Consider the following 21,888-nt stretch of genomic DNA (forward strand, 5'->3'; position numbering starts at 1 on the left):
GGGCTTGCTTGGGCTTTTAACATGCAAGTGAATGGGAAATTGCTGATTTCTGAAACCAGCCTCAGGTGGTCCTTTTAGGAACTACATCATGGAGTACTACTTGTCTTTGCATTGAGGTTTGGTTATACCATTTACCCATGAAGGCTCAAAAGACAAGTAAAGACGTTTTGAAGATTTGATCCATTTTTGTTATTTTTAAAGCAGAAATGAAAAACGTGGATGAAGAAACTTAACCAAAAAGGCTAAATGGATGTTCCATCTCTAAAATTCTCAGAGATATTAAATACTTTTTTTTGATAAAAAATTTCATATTTATTTATTTAAAACTCTGCATCTTTTCTATCCTCTGTCCTTTCCAGGTGTCTAGTTCTTGGAGAATTTTTTGTCTCCAGCTATTTTGTCCCTCAGTCAGACTTTGAGCATTTTAGTTGCTGTAATTTACTTTTTATTGCAATTAATTAAAATTTTATTTATTTTTCTACAGCAGCTTACCATTTTTTTTTTTTAGATCTTTTATACTGTGTAGAACTTCTGGCCGAGCCTTGCTGGAAAACAATCTCAGACTTTGTAAAGGAGTAGGATTACACTACAGGAAATATCCTGCTCTCCAAATGCTGCTTCATCTTTGTCACAGAGCAAAAACGACCAAAAACCTTTGGGTTCTTAGAACCCTGGGGCCACTTCATGCCAATAATTATCTGTGACTCTCTGTATCTGTTGCACCTTCTGTCATGGTGAGAAACTTTTGAAGTGTCAGGAGGTAAAGCAGATGCTGTTATAATTAAATAAAGAGAACCTGAAACACAGCTTGCATACTGTATACAAGCAAACCGGTGCTATTTTTCTGGGCCTTAATGCATTCTTAGAATAGATCTGCAACCCAGTCTCCTTTTATGGCTGCAACAACTTTACTGTTTTATTGAAAAGTCTTAGTTTTTTAAAGATCAAATTCAATAAAAATTGTGTTTGTAATATGTTCTATAGGCATTTTTCTCATGATGGAGGACATATATAAAAAATTAAGTTTGAAATTGCATTATTGCAGTATTTCTTTAATCAAATTATTGAATAAAGAATCAATATTTTTTTAAAAAGCTTGTAGTTTGCTTTGTTTGTCAGAGCTTTCATCTGACATAAAGTCAATTTAAAAAGGTTTAAAATGGCAGTTATGCATCATTTCTGATCATGTGCATCTTCTCTTTCCAGAGGTTTAAGAAAAGGATTCGGAAGAGGTCTTTCTGTGATGCGAATACTTAGTTGTTGCATTTTTGTTTTATCTCTGTGAGCGCATTAGCGCCGTAATGAGTGCTAATTTCTGACCACACAGTTTAACGGCTGCAGGAATTAGGCCAGACCTGTCAGCCAGCTTGGCAGTGATTTTAATGATGAGCCTGATTTTTTTCTTTTTAATGCTGCAGTTTAGCAGATAATTTGTGAGGTTTTACTTTAACAAGAGAGAAATGTGCATGGATATGGCCAATAAAATATTCCCTTATCTACTAACCTTTTGTCTTCTGTGCGATGCAAGGTGCGTATCAATAACTGGATTGTTTTTCCAAGAGGTTTTCATAATTTCTTCCCCCCTAGCATCATGTAAAGACTGTGTTTCATGGCTCTTAAAGAAAAATCTTTAGACCTGATGTTGGGCTCTTTTGTTTGTCCAGGTCAGATGATGGCATCCCAATCCCAGTTAGCATGTCCAGATGGAAAAGCAGATGTTAGCAGAGAGAACAGCTCTGTGGACTTCAGCAAGGTATGAAATAGATGTAAATATTGGTATGGAAGATGCATTTGTGGAGTGAGTGGCAGAACTGAAAATGCAAGATACAGGTTTCTCTGCCAATATCAAAGAGTCTGTTAATTTTTTTTGTGTACAGAACACAGTACCTTGTGTTTTGTGTCCTGATTGGCTGTAGACCATTGTCAATAAGTCTCCTTTGTGTCGTGTCTCCTGGACAGTACAGAATGCATTTAGCTTGCTGAGAGGATCTCAGTGTCACAAGAACCCCCAGACGGCTGGTTCCAATTGCAGCAGGTTTATTAGCTCAGCTAAAATTCCAAAGCTAAATCAGGGTCAGGCAGGGAGAAGTCAATAACAGGAACGAGAGCATCAGAGAAGAGACAGGGGTAGTCAGGATCCAGGGCAGGCAAACCGTCAGAAACTGGATCAGGAAATCAGACGCTTGGTCATGACATACTGCTCAGTAAATAAGGCACAAACAATACTTTGCACTGAGTGAGGCTCAGTACAGTGCTTAAGTAGACTGTGATTGATTGAGTGAATGTGTGTCAGGTGTGTGGCATCCAGGAAGTGCACACTGGGGTTGCTGAGAGATGAAGTGAATTCAGTACTCTGCAGACTGCTCCTGCCGGTGACCAGAAGGGGAGACAGAGCTCTGACTTCTTACACTTTGCTTTTATCTAGAATACTGGATTTATTTCTCTACAAAGGTTTGAACTTTGAGAAATTCAACAAGAGAGAAAATTGAACCATGTATGTATGTATGAGAAAAGCGTATAAAGGGTGTATTGAGGATGTTTGAACCCTAAAAACATCTATAATTATTTAAAAAAAATTAAAGCTGACTACTATGCAGATTCCTTAATTTATGCTTGAGAATAATTCAGAATAAAATGAAGACTGTTGATCCTCTGATTTCAAATTAAAGCACAATATTGATAATAAGAATGGAGGAGCTTTGGAGCTTGTTTCTTCTGACATAACTGTAATTAAGTGAAGCCACTAACTAATATTTACTGTTTATCCCACAAATGCATGGTATTTACTAATGTGGCCTTGTTTAAAATGTCAAACTAATGGGTTTTCCAACAATAAAAAGATTTATTGCCAAGAAGCATTGATGCAACAGAGAAATAACCTAGCATAAACACATTTTCTCAGGTATAAATACACACATTAATATGTATTTCAGCTGGATGTTGCAAATAATTTGTTAACAGCCCAGTTTTGGTTCAGCATCTTCTCAATGCTGTTAATTGCTGCTCTTGTACAAGGGGCCCCTATTGACCAAAAAATGATTAAAATAAGAAGGCAGTTTGAATGTTTTCTAGTTTTTTTTTTTTACATATTTGAGAACTTGTAACATAAACTAGTAGTCAGTTTTGTGGTTGCACATTTTTATTTATTAACTGCACTCGTTTATGCCTAAAACAGGTATATTTGATTGCATTTCTTTAAATTTGCATGAAGAGGTGGTTCGGTAAATTGACCAATATCCCTTTCTATGGGTAAAAAGAGCAAACACATTTAAAACCTGGATCTATGAATAATACAAGAGCAAATGTGTCACAAGTTTATCATAATAGAAACAAAAAAAATTCAATCTACATGTATAGAATGTTCTATAGAAAATTAAAGGTTAATTAAAAAGCAAACAGGTGGTCACTTTATGCTGAAAAGCGGTGTAGGGAGAGATTAGGATTAAAAAAATGTTGAGTAATAACTATTTACGGACCTCACATATACAGTAAAAGACAGAAGACCTCTATATAGATTTTGTTTCTGAAATAACTAAAATGTGCTCGACTGCTATTTTAAAGAGTTTAATGGAAAATTATGAATCTGTTGGATGCTAGATATTTTTTTCCCCAATTAGAGATGTATTTGTACTAAATAAATACAGTGTAATGTATTTGTCTTATGAAGTCTTGAATTATCGTAAAAACTGCTTTTTTACAGCCACATTCAGTGTGAAATGCAAGTTAAAAACTAAAGAAAAACAGTTTTTTTTTAACTTATTTCAGGGTTTTATAAAATTTACTTTTTAAAAATTGTGTTACTCTTTAATTTAGATAAGTGTGAAACAATTACAAACACAAAGTTGAGTAATGTTTAGACTTAAAGCTATTTAGACTCTTACATCCTGGGATTATTGTGAGGATAAACCATTAAAAAAAAACATGCCACATGAGTTATCCCCCCCCTATTATTTAAGTAATCCCCATACTCAAAGCTGCTTAAGCCATCTGAAACGGCGTGTCAGACCTTTCACATGTTCCTGCACCCGGTGTCCTCTTTCAGATAGACCTGCATTTTATGAAGAAGATCCCGCCGGGGGCAGAGGCATGCAACGTGTTGGTGGGAGAGCTAGAGTTTCTGAACAAGCCGGTGGTGGCGTTTGTGCGCCTGTCCCCCGCCATGCTGCTCAACGGGCTGGCCGAAGTCCCAATTGCCACAAGGTGACTGACTGCAGGACTTAATGCTAAATGCTTCCATGCTGCTGTAAAACGGTCACTGGAAACGCTCTGACTTTGCTTTCAGGTTCCTCTTTATTCTATTAGGGCCCTTTGGTAGGGCGGCTCAGTATCACGAAATTGGGAGGTCCATTGCAACACTTATGACAGACGAGGTAAGCATGGATCAAGGAACATCTGCACCGTGCTGCTGTCACCCTTAAATGAATTCCAAAAAAAGTGTACAGATTGCTCAGAGTTTCAGCCAGATATCATTGTCAGATTTTCTTCTCTTTGAATAAATTCACAGACCAGCAGAACGGAGCAAATTCCCAAAGTGGTGGAACATTTCAAAGTGTGAAGCACAGCTCAGAGCTTTCATAACTTGATTTTAGCGATTAGTCAGCCCTCATGCGCTCCTCTTTTGCCCACAGTTTATATTGTCATCCATCAGGACAGAAAATTTCCACAAGTTTTTAGGCCTTTCATCAAATAAAATGTGTTCATAGAAAAAACAGCTTTTCACGAAATTCTATAATGTACACATATGACATTTTTATACATGTGCATGTTGATAGGACATTTTTATTTAAAGCCTTGAAAAGCTTTGTTTAAAGACCTACTCTGATGAAAATTGTGTTTTTTGGTGTTTTTTAACACGTTCTTGTGGTATTTTTCTGATGATGATAGAGAAAATTAAGCTCAGATTTGCTTTTCCGAGTATTTCTTTATTCAAACCATTGTGTAGCCGGAGCAGCTGAAAAAAGATTGTATTGTGACACACAAAATACACAAAATGAGCTTCTTGCTCCAAGCTCTCTGCAGGGGGGGGGTCCATGTCAACAGTCCCGCCCACAGCACAGAGGCGTTTTTCTAATCAACCTCTGTTGCTCTGCTGAAACTATGTCCCAGAAAACGACACAGGTTTTTTTTGTGGATACGGCTAAAAATTAAATGGCTACTGCAACCTTTTAAAAAATAATCAAAAGATGAACAAAGTGGGCATTTAAACATCTCAAAGAGCCATCGGAGTAAAATAAATATTGAGACATTAAAAATTTTATGTGCCACAAAAAAAGTATGTTTTACATAATCTGTATTTTAAATTTTCATGTTGATGGTTACATGTTTCCAGATGTAACCATATTTTCTGAAGAGGGTGAATACCTTTAGTGCCAAAATTTCTGCCACAGTGTTTGACATTTCTTGCTCAATATTTGTTAGTGTGGAGCAGATCTGTGTTTGAAAGAAAATGTTTTTTGTTCATCCCGCCATTTGTCCCTAATGTTTCTGCACAGTAGTTGTAATCTCCTAATACACATTGTACTGAAATGGGTTTTTATTTTCTTCTTTTGTCTGTAGTTAAAAAAAAACCACATTATGTGTTTCTGTTTGTCTACTCTTAAGACTACTGAATGACAAAAGGTTGCATTCACACCACAATTTGTTCACTTGCTTCTAAAGGTGTGAAAGCTCATCTGAACCCTGGTGTAGAAAACACTTGTTTTTTAAAAAAATAGTCTGTTTGCTTGATGGAAAATCTAGTCTTCTGCACGTAAACAAAGAGAAACTTTTTTTTTTTTGCCAAAAGATGATGAATAAATAAGATGTTTTTAAAGAAAACTACGGCAGTCTGTCACTTTCTTCTGTCTGCAGGTTTTTCACGATGTCGCCTATAAGGCCAAAGACCGAAATGATCTGATCGCCGGTATTGATGAATTCCTTGATCAAGTGACTGTCCTGCCTCCAGGAGAGTGGGATCCAACCATTCGTATAGAGCCACCAAAAAATGTCCCTTCTCAGGTCAGAAGAACGTTTTGTTTAATCCTTTTAGGTCTCAATGGTTGCAGGATGTGAAGGTCAAGTGTTTGTGAACTGCTGTGACAGGAAAAAAGGAAGAAAAGCAACATATTATCGAATGGTTTAGTTGATGGGGAGGAGGAGGAAGCACATGGCCATGGAGGTCCAGAACTGCAGCGAACCGGAAGGTAATATTGTTGATATATTCTTTACTTTTTTTCTTCGAAATATCTTTGTAGACCTGAAAACATTGTGTGCCGGAGCACAGAATGGTTTCTCTGGAAATGCATTAATAAACATTTATACTTCTCAATCTGCAGTGTCATCATGAAATATGTTGTCCTTTGCAATACAGCAGGTCTGCTGTGTAATTAAAGAGACAAAAAGAAAACATACCCAGCTGATATTTGTGGTGCAGTAACAACTGCTGGTTCAACTCACCAGTTAACTCATTTCCCATGTCGCACCGATGTGAAGCGTGGAATAAAGTCATGAAAGCAAACATTTCCTGATATGATGGTGTCAATCAAAAAGCTTAATATAATGCCGAACATCTACAATGTTTGTGAGGAAACTTTAGCTGTAGTTCAAAGTGGTTTCCATAGAAACCCGTTTCCTTCCAGTATTCTATTTGCAGCTAGACTTTTCAATACCAGGGACCTTCCTCGTGGAGCAGAACATTAAGTAGGAACAAGGGGAAAAATGGAAAGAGGAATTTTTAATGAATTGTTTTAAAAAGAAAGGAACATGAAGTGCTACTAAAACTGATGAGTGGTCTTTCTTTTTTTAAGGCTGTTTGGTGGTCTCATTCTTGACATCAAGCGGAAGGTCCCCCACTATCTGTCTGACTACACTGATGCCATTAACTTGCAGTGCATCGCCTCGTTCCTCTTCCTCTACTGTGCCTGCATGTCCCCTGTTATCACTTTTGGGGGGCTTTTGGGCGAGGCTACAGAAGGAAGAATAGTAAGCCTCGTTTCCCCATCAAACCTTTCTGCTCTCCTGACTGCACACGCTTCTGTTTGCTTTAACTTCTTCCTCTGCTGTGTTCCAGAGTGCCATTGAGTCTCTGTTCGGAGCCTCTCTGACTGGAATAGCGTACTCCCTGTTTGCGGGGCAGCCCCTCACCATTCTGGGAAGCACAGGCCCTGTTCTTGTGTTTGAAAAGATTTTGTTCAAATTCTGCAAGTAGGTTTCTCGGCGCCGGCAAAAATACACATTTCAGTTTGACAGTACAAAGAAATTTAATTTATTGCAGCATCTGTTGTAGTTTCCTGTTATAAATAATTTGCTCACATGTGCACCTGTGCATCCACACACAGGGAGTATGGGCTGTCTTACCTGTCCCTGAGAACCTGCATCGGCCTGTGGACAGCTTTCCTCTGCCTTCTGCTGGTGGCCACGGATGCCAGTTCCCTGGTTTGCTACATCACCCGTTTTACAGAGGAAGCTTTCGCCTCGCTCATCTGCATCATTTTCATATATGAAGCGTTGGAGAAACTGACCCACCTTGGCGAACATTTTCCTTTTAACAAGAACAACAACCTGAACAAACTCACCACGTACTCGTATGTAAACATGATTCACATGAAAGGATGTAAGATTGTTGTCTGTGGATAACCAATAAGCACTCCATTTAGTTTCTTGATAAATGATCTGCACTTGATTTATTAAGGGCAAGATTATGGTAACTATGCAAAAATAAATAATAATTGAAACAGGATGGGATCATTTAAATTCCCTTCTACTCACTCCCTTACAAGAAAACTCTACTCGACTTTGATTGATAATCAATACGTTTAATCAATCTAATGTGGCATATATGTATGCATCTCTGCAAAACAGTCTATGATTATGAGTATTTACACACTATCAAGAAGACGGCATTTAACCATTTTTGTAATTAACTTCTTTATTTTCTAATCAATTTATTCATTAATATCTGTGTATTGTATTTTTATTGCAGTATTCTATTATTTTTAATGCTTGGAATCAATCAATCAAATCAAACATGTTTAATTTCAGAGCAGCAAGCACACAATCAAGAATTATTAATGACTCTGGATGTTCATGCGTGTCCTGCAGATGTACTTGCATTGAGCCTTCAGATCCTACCAATGAGACCTTGAAGTTTTGGGAGATTAACAATGTCACCGCCTCAGAAATCTACTGGGAAGCCATGGAGGCGAAGGTAGGACTTCACACTAGCCTTTAATCACAACAATTACAAAAAGTCATTTATAAAGAGAAAATAATCCGATTGCATGTCTTTAAGTGGCCTGCTTTCCAGATGAAGGATACTGAGTAGATGAGATTAAGGCCATGTGGGTTGGATTATACTGGATTATTTTACACCTAATAACGATGTAACTTTAGGGAGACAAATAGATAAATGGATGGATAGATGGATAGATGGATAGATAGATAGATAGATCGAATTCATTCCAGACTCATGCTCCAATCAGTAAAAAGGAGTACACAGACCCACTACATTAAAAATGTGTGTCAAGAATACACCAGTTGAGGGACAGTATATAGTTAACAAAAAAAAAAGAATTTAAAAGGATATGAATAAATACAAAGACAAAAACATTACTTATACATACCACACCATAAAAAAATTAGTTACAATGACAAATAAAAAGACAGTCCCTCCAGTGTTTCCATAAATATGACTGGAAGTGTATGGCACTAAATCTAATGTTGCTTATAGCCAAGATGAGAGTATTCTCTGAAGCATTTAATCTGCAGATAAACTTGAACACGAGTGGCTTATATATATATATATATATATATATATATATATATATATATATATATATATATATATATATATATATATATATATATATATATATATATATATATATATATATATATATATACTGTATATAGGATAATTTCTTTACTTAGTTTTTTCAATAGTAGCATACTAGAGCTGCCAAGTAAGAGATCTAGAGGAATATCAACGAGAAGGTTTATGGATGCTGTAAAAGAAGAAATGAAGGGAGCTGGTGTTAGACTAGAGCGGAGCCATACCCTGGTCCTCAAGAGCCTCCACCTTGCCCATTTTCCAGCTCTCCCTGTCCTGTTTGATGCTAAATCAGGCGTTTTCAGTCATTTAGGATGTGGAATCACTTGAGTCAGCTAATCAGCAGCAAGCTGGTCAGTAAGGACTGGAAGACAAGCAGGGTCTCTTGAGGACCAAGGTTGGCCATCCCTGCAGTAGAGGATGCAAAAGACAGGGTAATATGAAGGAAACTGATTCCCTGTTGCAAACCCCTGAAGGTAAACCGGAAAGGAAAGACATAGTTCAATATTAGTATGCTCACTAAGGCTGCCTTTTTTTTTTTTTTTTTTTGCAGGACTGTATTGAAAAGCAGGGCGAGTTTGTGGGCAGTGCCTGTGGCCCTCATGGACCTTATGTTCCCGATGTTCTCTTCTGGTGTGTCATCCTCTTTTTTTCCACCGTCTTCATGTCTGCCTTCCTCAAAGAGTTCAAGTTCAGCAATTACTTTCCCACAAAGGTATAATGCACTGATATCCCCTCTTATTTTCTTGGGAGCAGTTATTGAAAGCTGTGAAAATGATAGCATGGAACATCAGCAAACTCTAGTGGCCACAGAGGAAAATTGCATGACCAAAATGGGGAGGAAAAGTAAAGTTTTACGTTTGCATAATAGGTGTTTTTAGAACTTTTTTTTAAAGTTTTTTTTTTTATTTTCGCAGGTGCGATCCATCATCAGCGACTTTGCAGTTTTTTTCACCATTCTCACCATGGTTTTAGTAGACTATGCCCTGGGTGTTCCCTCTCCAAAACTAAAGGTTCCAAGTGTATTTAAGGTGAGCTCTGACACAAAATAAAATTAGATTAATAAAGAATTTTTCAAAGTCTTTAAAAATTGGTGATGTCTCATTAGCCGACCAGAGATGATCGAGGTTGGTTCATTAACCCGTTGGGTCCCAATCCCTGGTGGACGGTAATCATAACTGTGGTTCCGGCTCTACTCTGTACCATTCTCATCTTCATGGACCAACAGATCACAGCTGTGATCATCAACAGGAAGGAAAACAAACTCAAGGTACTTTCCGTCTGGCTGAAGGCTCGATTTCCTGTTGCAGAGCACCTGTGTTCACCTGGACTTTCCCTATCTTCTAGAAAGGCTGCGGATACCACCTTGACCTGTTCATGGTCGGGCTGATGCTGGGCGTGTGTTCTTTGATGGGCCTGCCGTGGTTTGTAGCGGCCACTGTCCTCTCCATCACACATGTGAACAGCCTGAAGCTGGAGTCTGAGTGCTCAGCTCCCGGGGAGCAGCCAAAATTCCTGGGAATTAGAGAACAGCGATTCACGGGTCTCATGATTTTCACCCTCATGGGCTGCTCCGTCTTCATGACGTCAGTGCTTAAGGTGAGCCTGCAATTTTGTCTTTTTCTTAAGTTCTCATGTGACTGTAAATCCGTTCTGACTCTATTCTCAGTTCATTCCCATGCCAGTGTTGTATGGGGTGTTCCTTTATATGGGAGCTTCTTCTCTCAGAGGCATTCAGGTAAACTATTTTTGAGTTTCACACACACGTCATGTCAAAATTTCTGTTCAATTTGAGCTTTAAAAAGAAGAGAAACAAATTTGTTTTTGGATTAACTTAAAAGTACAATTTTTTCCTTTCATTCTTTTTCTGTTAATTCAATGAAGACTGACCAAGTCTAAAGTAAAACATTTTCATTAATTTAAAAATGTTATTTCATAAAAAAAGCAAAAATCTGTGATTCAAAATGTAATGAATACTGTGAAAAAGGCTTTGGTTCACGTTGGGAGAAAGTGCAGCATGCATCAATTTACTGGAAAAATCACTTAAATACTTACAGGTTTCGTACTGAAAACAACATATTCTGGAACAATAAAGAAATTTGTATTTTTTCCTGAACGATTCATCTATTTTCCAAGTATTATCTGGAATTGTGATCAGAGATCCAACTTCCATCTCTACATATTCAGTGAGACAGTGAAGCTCTCCAGAGTCTGGTAACTTCACTCTGAATAAACCAACCTGGAAATGATTTTCCTAATCAGGTCTTTCTATAAATAAGACAGGGAGGCTGCAGATCTGTCAGGGAGGAGGTTTTTGTGGTTTAGTTTTTTTTTTACATCTTATTCTCTTTTTTGTCTCCTGCAGTTCTTCGATCGTCTCACTTTGTTTGGCATGCCGCCCAAGCATCAGCCAGACTTCATCTACTTACGACACGTTCCCCTGAGGAAGATTCACCTCTTCACCATCATCCAGCTCAGCTGTCTGGTTCTGCTGTGGATCATCAAAACCTCCAGGGCTGCCATCGTGTTTCCCATGATGGTTAGTTGACAGCAGGCTGGTAAAACCTACAGACGTCTGGCACCCCAGAGTTTCTCACATTCAAGGGTTACAAATGGAAAGCAAATGGCCGATAAAGTAGGGGGTGCATGATGTTTAATGCAGAAATGCTCTCCACAAAATGCTTAATTTTACTATAGTTTTGTTCAGAACTTTAAAAGCTTTGAATTGAAAAAGCCTTTTGGATAGAGGTGAAACGTCTTCCAACTTTAAAAACTAAGTCCAGATGACAACCCCTAAACCTACTACTATGGTTTATAAGCTAATAAACATACCGGTATTCTTAATTGTTTTTTTTTTTTTATTTCTTTAATTGATGAGCGAGAAAAGTCTGTCTTTTTCCAGATCAAAAAGAGGAGATGCTCCACCACAGCTCTCATGCCATAGCAGAACAAGGGTGCCACTCACATCCTCATGTTAACCAGATAAAGCTCAACACCAGAACTATGTATTGATCTGCTAACAATAGATAGACTTTCCTAAATATCTCAGCTCCACGTCAACAAAAAGTCTGCCTGATGAAAAATAATTAAATCTGGACACTCAAGTGTACTAGAACATGGCTTTGTGTGACGCATTGTATCTGGCTGTTAATATATCAGTCAGGACATTTCAATCAGTGAACAGATTGCACCTGATTCTCATGCCTGCCAACAATGCTGATGATAACAAAAAAAAACCTAGAACTTCAAGAGCTTCTGTCAGTTCTGGTGAAGAGCCACCAAACAAGTCTAAAAATGATTTTGCACTCGCACTGAAGAGTAGGAAGCTGTACATTTCATGGAATGTAAACAGTTTGCGCACAAGTCTAACATTGCCAACAGGAGTGACAGTTCACATTGCGGTCGCAAGAGGGCGCCAACGCAGACAAAAAGGAAGTTAAAGTATGAAAAAGGGAGAAAGAAGGGGAAGCTGACTGGCTAAATAAAGAAAATAATCACTGGAAAAAAAATGAGCAAGGTTAATGCAATGTTGATATTAAGCTTTTGCTACAAATTTTAGAGAACTGGATTGAACTCATAAAGATTGATGCGACTTGGTCAATGTTGATGATAAGAAAGCTAATCAAGGAGTTTATGAAAATGCTATGACTTCAAGGTCTTTAACCCAAAAATGCACTGCAGAAAGCAATACTTCCAACAGATGAGTACCGGTATGTAGAAAAAACAAAAACAGATGCTCATGGGGATTGTGTTCATCACAACTATCCCTTTTTCACTGGGAATCCAGTGCTGTCCACTGATGTTGGTGTCAAAAACTCTACATAAGCTTCTGCTACATCAAAACGTGGCTGTAGAAACAGTTAAGTTCCACACAGAAGCAGTCCACTGCTCACAGGAGATTCTGTCTAGCAGAGCATGCAGCTCAAAACGAAACCTGACAGCTATTATGATCGCTATAGACACGAGTACGTTTATGCTTGCACAAACATGTGAGACCTGAAGTATATCCCACTTTTTTTCTCAGTGATCACAAATCCCCTCTAGTGGAATTTTGTCATCTTCACATAATGCAGCTCAAGCACCAAGATGCTTGAGGATTCAAACATTTCATAAAGAAACAGATCTGATTTATGGTCTTTTTTTTTATACAAGTTTTTGACTCATTTAATTTTGCATTTTGATGTTTTAAAGCAAGTGAGGGTGTTTCAGTCATTGAACGCATTTGATCTCATGCTATGTTCACAGCAGACTCGGAAACGCACGTTCAAACGACCATTTCCAGTGAAAAATCTATGTAAGCGGGTGCATATTCGCATTTTAGGCTTCCGCGTTCAAAACTCTTGCGTTTGCGCGTTGCTACGCAAATCTTTAGGTCCGCTTTCAGGGTCGATGTATGTGAAAATTAAACCAATGAACTTTGATCAACAAGGAACTCTGATTCGGTAGTGATACATGGATGGCATCATTTTAATTCACGCAAGTGCCAACCATATTGAAACTTGATCATGGAGGAGAAATTAAATTGGAGAAATTGTAGTTTGTGACCAGCCATAATTAGACGACAAGTCTTTCATATATCAGAAAGGAGCTGTGAAAGAAAAAGACTTGGAGCCAAATTCACTTTGACATAAATTAGCAACAACTGTGTTCACAACTTCCAACTGTAGATGCATGCACTTGTGTAGGGTAGCGCCAGTCCAGTGTGTGAACACAGTATGCTAAAAGTTATGTAATTATTATATCATGTAATTATTTAAGGCTACACTTTTTTGTTTTATTCCTCAACAACTAACGCAGCAATTGAAGAAGTAAAGGAAGTTCCGATTGGAGATGCTTTAGAAAAGAGCTTTAGAGTGAGAATATACGTTGTAAATTCCTTTCCTATTTTAGACTCCATGAAATAAATTAAAATTCAATTTTTTTTACATGCATGGTGCATTGTGAAACCTTTGTGTGTTTTCCGTTGTTTCACTGTAAACCGTGCAGGTGTTGGCTCTGGTGTTCATCAGAAAGTTGATGGACTGCATCTTCACCAAGAGGGAGCTGAGCTGGCTGGATGATCTCATGCCAGAAAGCAAAAAGAAGAAGCTGGAAGACGCTGAGGAGGTATGCTATGTTTATGTTAGCAGTCAATTGAATGTGTTTGGTAACATTCGTGCATGAAGACTGAACTTTCTGTCTTTATTCATCCATAGGATGAAGAGCAGAGTATATTAGCAGAGGAAGAAGGGGCTGTGCAAGTGCCATTAGGCGGATATAAGTGAGTTTCTATACAGTTCATAAAGTTTTACTTTGCAAAAAAGCAATAGCAAAAACAAGTCAGTCCCAACAGGAAGTTACAATAAAATATTGTGACTATTAATGCAAAATGATTTTTGACAATATACCCAAAAAATGTTTTAGTTCAATTAATTTTTATAAAAAATCCCATCATGCCCTGCAGCAGTCCTGGACTGCAGGAGCCACATTGTTTTTTCAATTCTTCTTCTTACCGCATGTTTGAGCAAACTTTGGCCCCCATCATGTATCCGGTAAAAATGTATTTTTGACAATTTTTGAATAAGCAAAAAAAAAAAACATATGGGAAAAGACAACTTTTGTTTGAGCGATTTTCACGAAACTTTATACACACAATTAACTAGCTTGAGGCTACAACCACAGTTTCGTTGACCCTCGACCTTGGAAAGAGGCTGCCATCTGGAATTAAAATTAATTAATAAAATAACTCACCTTTACTAATTTCTACAAATTGCAATCTATTGCCTCCCAACTCCTCAAGCATCATTCAGAAGCAACTTGGGAAAAATGTTGATTTTAAAGGTTGTAAATTTTTTAATGGCGTTACCATTGTAAGCTTGCAAAAGCGGCGTTCCTTTATTGCTTGTAAATTGTCTACCGGAATTTTGTGAAAATGTAATACGTGAAACCTTGGGTCAAGCTGAACAAAACGATGTGATATACAATACAACCATTCTAGGAATGTTGGGGTGGTTAACAAAAAAATAAAACCTCTGTTACCAAGGAAATCCAAAGTTTACTTTTGGAGATTTTTCTAAAAATAAACATGTTTGTCACCCCCTGGCAACCCAAAAACAAAATGGTTGTGAGATAAAAACAAATAGAAAATCTGCCATTTAAAAAGAAAAAAGTGTTTTTTCTGACCAGGGCGGCAGGGGCAGAGGGGGAGAGTAAGGGGCGTACTTTGCATCTTCTGGGTTTTTGGGTCACAACAATCTCGAGTTGTTGAAATTTGAACTGTTCGCTGTCTCTTGTTTTACAGAGGAATTCCTGTCATTAACATCACAGATGAGATGTCAAAGGGTTCTTTTGGAAACACTTGGGATGCCAACGGTTGAGAAACTTTTCTGGATATTTTTTGCAACGCTACTTGGATCACATTCAACCAGTCACAACCACAGTCTTTGTTTGTGTCTTGAGTCGCTCAAAAAAGCTGTAAAAGTCACTTGAACTTAACTTTTAAAGAGTTTGACAATGTTTTTGTTTTGTTCAAATTAAGAAGTGTTTTAAAACTTAAGAGGCTGTTATTTTTGTTTTTTCATGTCGTAAACTTGCAAAAAAAAGTGTTATACTGCCCTCTGCTGGTTGTTTAATTTTTGCCAAGACAACTCCGTTGTTTTTTTAAACATTTTATGAACTGAAATATTTTTAGGAGCACTAAGCTTCACTTTTTTTTATAGGGAGTTGTCAGTTATTTCCTTTGTCTTTATTATACATTTTAATGTACATTTGCTTCTTTATCCCTTGTCCTATCCTAGGCACTTTAACATTGGGAGTTGGGTCATCTAGACCAGTGTTTTTCAACCAGTGTGCCGCGGCACACTAGTGTGCCGTGGGAGATGGTCAAGTGTGCCGTGGAAAATTGCCCTCATTAACTGATCTAAAAGCATTTCCCATCTCCAGGAAATCAGCTCTTTGTTCATCCAAACAGGTCCTGATAAAACACTGAGTAGTTAGGAATATAAACGATCATAAAATACTTTTTTCTTTGTGTTTATTTGATTCTATTAGAGACATTTTAATAAGAATGACGGTAACGCGAAATAGCTGCAGCTATAACTGTGTAAGGAAAAGTCCCGCAGCTTTTACTGTCTCCACGACTCCACCAATCATTCTTGAAGGCTTAATCACATGTCATCAGTCTGACCAATCAGAAGTGGTTAAAGTCTCCACTTCCTTGTTCCAATTTCGCTCATAACTCACTCAGTTCCGACAAAAACACCAGCTAAAGCTCGTCTTTAGCAGTGTAGCTTTCCACAGAATCCGGTATCAGACCGTGGAACAAGTGAACAAAACCATGAAGCTCAGAGACGCGAGTCTTTCTGCCGTTTTCTCGCAGTTTTCACACTACATCTCCCATGATGCATTGGCTCAATGAGTCGTCCTTCTTACACGTCTTGAAAACACAACGAACATACAGTTTGTATGTAACTTAACTTTTATTACATCTTTTAGAAAAACATCTGCAACTTCCTGCTTTTTCTGCCACAATTATCACAAAAATGCACGTCAGATTGCCGGGGGGGGGGGGGGGGGGGGGCTGTACATCAAAACAGACTATGAGTTTCTGCTTTTTTTTTTTTTTTGGATGCTGGTGTGCCGCGGGATTTTTGTCAAGGTTAAAGTGTGCCGTGGCTCAAAAAAGGTTGAAAAACACTGATCTAGACCCACTAGACAGTGCACTGAACCTTTTTTCTTCAATGGTTTGTGATCTTCACTGGTGTCCATAGATTACATGAAATCTTTCCACCTTTATCCACCTTTGTCATGGTAGGGAGAACATGTCAATGCAAGGGTGGGGTCATCTAAGATAGCGCAAGGGTTAAAGTTAAGAATATGTTTAATTATTTGCAATTTTTCCAAACTCAAGTTTTCCTTAGATAATTTATACACAAAATAATTGTATTAATTAAAAGTTTGTTCTTTTCCAGTTGAGGAGGTTACCCGTTTCGCATTAAATAAGGCCCACAGCCCCATAATTAGAGTGAATATTGTGCAACTCTTTCAGGTTACCTTCTTTTGGACGATTACTGTTTCAGAGGTATTTTTGGAAGTCTGTGTGTGTAAATTAATGTGCAACTTGACAATTGGTGCTTGAACAAAGAAACCTTTATAAATATAAACTGAACTCTGTGTTTTACCATTACATTGATAATTCAATATTTTGATAAAGAAATAGCCCTTTTTGCTAAAAGATTGGCACCATAATTCTTCATAAAGGTATTACTTTAAATGTAATTTTGTTGTGTTTGTACTATTTGGTATTTGCTACAGAGTGTTTATCTTTTACCAGACTTAGTATTTTGTAGTTAAACTTTACTGCTTAAACTGTTGATGTCCTTTAAGGTTATTCAGATGTGTTTTAGTGCTGTTTCTGCCTGATGTTTGTTCAGTCATTGTTTACAAGTATTCTTATTCAAACATTTCACTCTCAAAACTGCTAAGTCAAAAGAAGTGGGATGAACTGGTTAGGGAATCATCTATGAAGCAACGTTATCCTGTTATACATTGCAATTGTGTGAACCTAAATAAATTTCTATGTGCAGTACATGTGCTTCCTACTTTTGTATAAAGTATTAGTATAAAGTAGTTGCTTTTTTCCCCCCTATATCTAAACAGAAAGGGGGAAAAAAGCTAAATTGCAGACAGAACAGTTAAAAAGAAGTAGGCAGGTTGTGACTTAATTTGTGAAAGAATGTTCACTGTACACAACTGAGTTTTTTTAAATCTATACAAGTGTCAGATCTGGTGATAATGATGATACTCGAACAAAAGAATCTAAAAAGCACATACAGAAACATGAGGGAAAACAAGAGAGCAGAAATTGAACAGAAAACTTGCTCAAAGTGAAACCACAAACTTAAGTAAACTAAATGTTGTTAACTAGAAAAGAAAAACAGCTGTGGTGATTGGTAACCTGAACCATGTGTGAATGTGAGCAAAAACATCCCAAACTGGTGGCCTAAGAAAAAACCTAAAACATATCAGAAAGTAAATGAAACAAATGACTTAATATCCCTAGATGCCCACAGATTTTGCATTTACTTATAAGAAAAATATTTATCTTTATCTATGACATAAGAAATATGTTAAGTCCACAGATTAATTTTGTATTAAAGTATAATTTTGGACCATTTTTATTAGTATAAGAAAAACTGAATTAACAAGTTTAGAAACACATCTGTAAGTCTAGTAAGTCAATCCAAAATGACTTAAATTAGAAAGAATTAGATCATTTTTGTGATATATATATATATATATATATATATATATATATATATATATATATATATATATATATATATATATATATATATATATATACACACACACACACCGGTATATATATCTGAAGTACAAGATCAGAAGGTGCAAGGACTGCTACAGGAAGAAGCTGGAGCAGCACCTGGAACAGAACAACATCCGTGATGTGTGGAGAGATCTTAAACACATCTCGGGCCACGGTGAGGCTGGAAATGGACTGAATCTGTTCTTTAAGATATTTGATTCTGCCCAGCCCCCCGTCTCCATCCACATGGCCCCCTCTTCACACCTTTCAAGCTCAGGCGTCTCCTCCCAGCTCCAGCTGCTACCACCTCAGCACCAAGCGGTCCACTCTGCCCTTCTTCCAACAGAAGCAAAGGGACCCCCCCCCCCCCCCCCCCCAACGACTCACAGCACCAGACCAAAAACCGCCCCCCCCCTCCACCCCCCCACCCCCTGCCTCACCCTGAATCAGATTAGGATGGAGTTGAGGCGAACAAAGGCCAGGAAGGCTTAAGGCCCTGACAACATCACCTCCAGGCTCCTCAGAGAGTGTGCAGACCAGCTCTGTGAGGTGATGATGTTCATATTTAATATGAGCCTCAGACTGGAGAAGGTACCAGTCCTCTGGAAGACTTCCTGCCTGGTTCTGGTTCCAAAAGTACCTCGTCCTACGGAACCGAACCCCTTCAGACCTGTCGCCTTAACCTCCCACCTGATGAAGACTATGGAGAGGATCACCCTCAGCCATCTCCGCACCCAGGTGAGCTCAGCACTGGACCTGCTACAGTTTGCATATTGACCAGGCATCGAGGTGGATGACGCCATCATCTACCTGCAGCATTGGGCCCTGTCACACCTGGAGTCCCCTGGGAGCACTGTGAGAGTCATGTTTTTTTATTTCTCCAGTGCTTTCAACACAATTCAGCCAATACTGCTGAGGAGGAAGCTGGAAGTTGCAGGTGTGGACCAAAATCTGGTTGCTTGGACCATCAACTACCTCACAGACAGGCCACAGTTTGTGAGGCTGCGTGACTGTGTGTCTGATGTGGTGGTCTGCAGCACAGGGGCACCTCAAGGGACTGTGCTCTCCCCATTCCTGTTCACCCAATACATCGGACTTCTCCTACGACTCCCACCACTGTCATCTGCAGAAGTTCTCAGATGACAGTGCCATTGTGGGCTGTGTATCAGGGGGGACGAGCAGGAGTACAGGGGGGTCATCACTGACTTTGTTGGCTGGTGTAAAATTAACCACCTGCTGCTTAACACCAGCAAGACGAAGGAGCTGGTCCTGGACTTCAGGAGGTCCTCACCATCACATTCACCGGTGAACATCCAGGGTTCAGACATTGAGATTGTGGACACATTTAAATATCTGGGTGTTCACCTGAACAACAGACTGGACTGGTCCAACAACACGGATGCTCTGTACAGGAAGGGTCAGAGTCGCCTTCACCTGCTGAGGAGACTGAGGTCATTCGGCGTGTGCATACAGCTGGTGAGGACCTTTTACGACACTGTTGTGGCCTCAGTGGTCCTTTATGGAGCTGTGTGCTGGGCGGGTGGCAGTACAGGCAGTGACTTGAAGAGGCTTAACAAACTGGTTAGGAAGGCCGGCTCTGTCCTGGGCTGCACACTTGAGTCCATTGAGGAGGTGGCGGACAGGAGGATGTTACCTAAGCGAACATCCATCATAGATAATAACCCCTCCCACCCCCTGCACCAAACTGTAGAGGCGCTGACCAGCTCCTTCAGCACCAGACTGTTACACCCACAGTGCAAGAAGGAGCGTTACCGCAGGTCATTCCTCCCCACAGCCATCAGACTGTACAACACCGTGTTACAGTGACACTCCACGGTCCCAGGGCTGTTTTTCTTTCACTCATTAATTTATTTATTTTTGTTGTAGTTGTTGTTTTTTTAATTTTCAATTGTTTTTGTTCCTGAACAGTCGTTTGTTTTGGTGCAAACTTTATTACTTATTTCTGTATTTAAAAAAAAAAAAAAGTTTTTACATGTTTTGTGCAGTTGATCACATGTTTTGCAGTTCACCACATATTTTTTTTACACTTTTGTAGCTGTATTTATTTATTTAATATTTATTTATTTAATACGAATCTCAATTTTGATAATAATTTTCATAACAATGGTATTAATAATTTTAATTATAATTTTTAATAATTTCAAATGAATGTCATTTTTGATGTCCTTTTTTGATGTTATATTATATAGATTATTTCAGAATGTCGTTTTTGCTGCCACAAATAAATGAAATCTCCCCATTGTGGGATTAGTAAAGTCATCTATCTATCTATCTATCTATCTATCTATCTATCTATCTATCTATCTATCTATCTATCTATCTATCTATCTATCTATCTATCTATCTATCTATCTATCTATCTATCTATCTATCTATCTATCTATCTATCTATCTATCTATCTATCTATCTATCTATCTATCTATCTATCTATCTATCTATCTATCTATCTATCTATCTATCTATCTATCTATCTATCTATCTATCTACATATAAATATATATATACATACATACATATACACACACACACACACACACACACACACACACCCACACACACACACCCACACACACACATATATATATATATATATATATATATATATATATATATATATGTATGTATGTGTATATATATATATGTATATGTACATATATGTATGTATGTATATATGTGTGAATCTACAATTTCCATAGTCATGAAAATAAAGAAAACACTTCGAATAAGAAGGTGTGTCCAAACTTTTGGTCTGTACTGTACATACCGTATATATGTGACAGATTTTACTGAGAATGTTACAGTAGTGATGTTACAAAGGCTAAAAGTAGTGGTGTAACAATCAACCAATCAATCCATTTATGTATATAGTACTTTTCATTAGCATGCTGTTGAAGACAAGATGCTGAACAAAATCAACAGATAAACCGAAGTTAAATGATTTATTTTAATATTGGGAAATATCATTTGGACTGAGGCATAGCAGGTTTATTTTACTAAAACGTAAAAACGTTCCATCACAGTGGACAACAGACATGTGAAAGGATTTGTCATAAATTCTTATTTACACGTACACATATTTTATTTTGATTATTTTGCAAAAAATACAAGGAATCCGGAAAACATCACCTGCACTGTTCAGTACCCAGGTGTTTATCTCAGTCACACTGGTTGGATTTTTGGCTGAAGATCCCCTGAAGACCCCCTCACGCCCCCTCAAATAAAACCTTCTTGCTCTGCCACTGTTCTGGATTAATTTTCCGTCAGTGAATCAGATCCAATCGGATTGCTCAAAATGCTGACACTGTTGTTGTTAAAATGAATCATAACACCCCTAGTTAAAATGGTTTCATTTATTTGAGACCATGTAGTGAGATAACACATTAAATGACAAAAACCCATTGAACGCATAAAGAGGTAACTTTAAAATATTAAAGCTGTAAAGAGAAAAATTAAACACTGCTTAATTGCTTTGTGATTCATGCAGGTGTAAATCTTCACCATCTGTTTGAGTTTAATCACCACAGGTTGGAACTGCAGCTGGATTAAAGCCAATTAACTAAGATATTAACTATTATTGGCAAAAATTAAACCTTTAAAAGTGATAACATTCCCATACACATAGTATATCATTGAAATTATGTGATTGCTGAGAACTTTTACCAGTGTTTTGAACATTTATGGCTTGCTGAAGCTCAAAGCGCCCAGAACATTAACTGTTAACTGAAAAGGCAGCTACACTAAAGCCTACAATGA

The 21,888-nt window shown here is 38.0% G+C and overlaps 1 protein-coding gene across 4 annotated transcripts in view; it reads left to right on the forward strand.

Annotated features, from left to right (window-relative positions):
- slc4a10b (solute carrier family 4 member 10b) overlaps nt 1-17,372 on the forward strand; it is a 30,226-nt gene extending 12,854 nt beyond the window's left edge. For all 4 annotated transcript variants that reach the window (XM_020713101.3, XM_011489733.4, XM_020713100.3 and 1 more), the window contains 18 exons: nt 1,665-1,753; nt 4,043-4,200; nt 4,283-4,370; nt 5,851-5,997; nt 6,082-6,182; nt 6,786-6,960; nt 7,049-7,182; nt 7,317-7,562; nt 8,080-8,185; nt 9,360-9,521; nt 9,724-9,837; nt 9,915-10,076; nt 10,154-10,405; nt 10,476-10,544; nt 11,172-11,345; nt 13,793-13,912; nt 14,002-14,066; nt 15,087-17,372. In XM_020713101.3, the coding sequence (XP_020568760.1) occupies nt 1,665-1,753; nt 4,043-4,200; nt 4,283-4,370; nt 5,851-5,997; nt 6,082-6,182; nt 6,786-6,960; nt 7,049-7,182; nt 7,317-7,562; nt 8,080-8,185; nt 9,360-9,521; nt 9,724-9,837; nt 9,915-10,076; nt 10,154-10,405; nt 10,476-10,544; nt 11,172-11,345; nt 13,793-13,912; nt 14,002-14,066; nt 15,087-15,162 (2,438 nt within the window). In that variant the 3' untranslated portion in view covers nt 15,163-17,372. The remainder of the gene's footprint in view (nt 1-1,664; nt 1,754-4,042; nt 4,201-4,282; nt 4,371-5,850; nt 5,998-6,081; nt 6,183-6,785; nt 6,961-7,048; nt 7,183-7,316; nt 7,563-8,079; nt 8,186-9,359; nt 9,522-9,723; nt 9,838-9,914; nt 10,077-10,153; nt 10,406-10,475; nt 10,545-11,171; nt 11,346-13,792; nt 13,913-14,001; nt 14,067-15,086) is intronic.
- The last annotated feature ends 4,516 nt before the right edge of the window (nt 17,373-21,888 follow it).

The sequence above is a fragment of the Oryzias latipes genome, chromosome 21 (assembly GCF_053564925.1).
Source record: "Oryzias latipes strain Hd-rR chromosome 21, Olatipes_Hd-rR_3.1".
NCBI lineage: Eukaryota > Metazoa > Chordata > Actinopteri > Beloniformes > Adrianichthyidae > Oryzias > Oryzias latipes.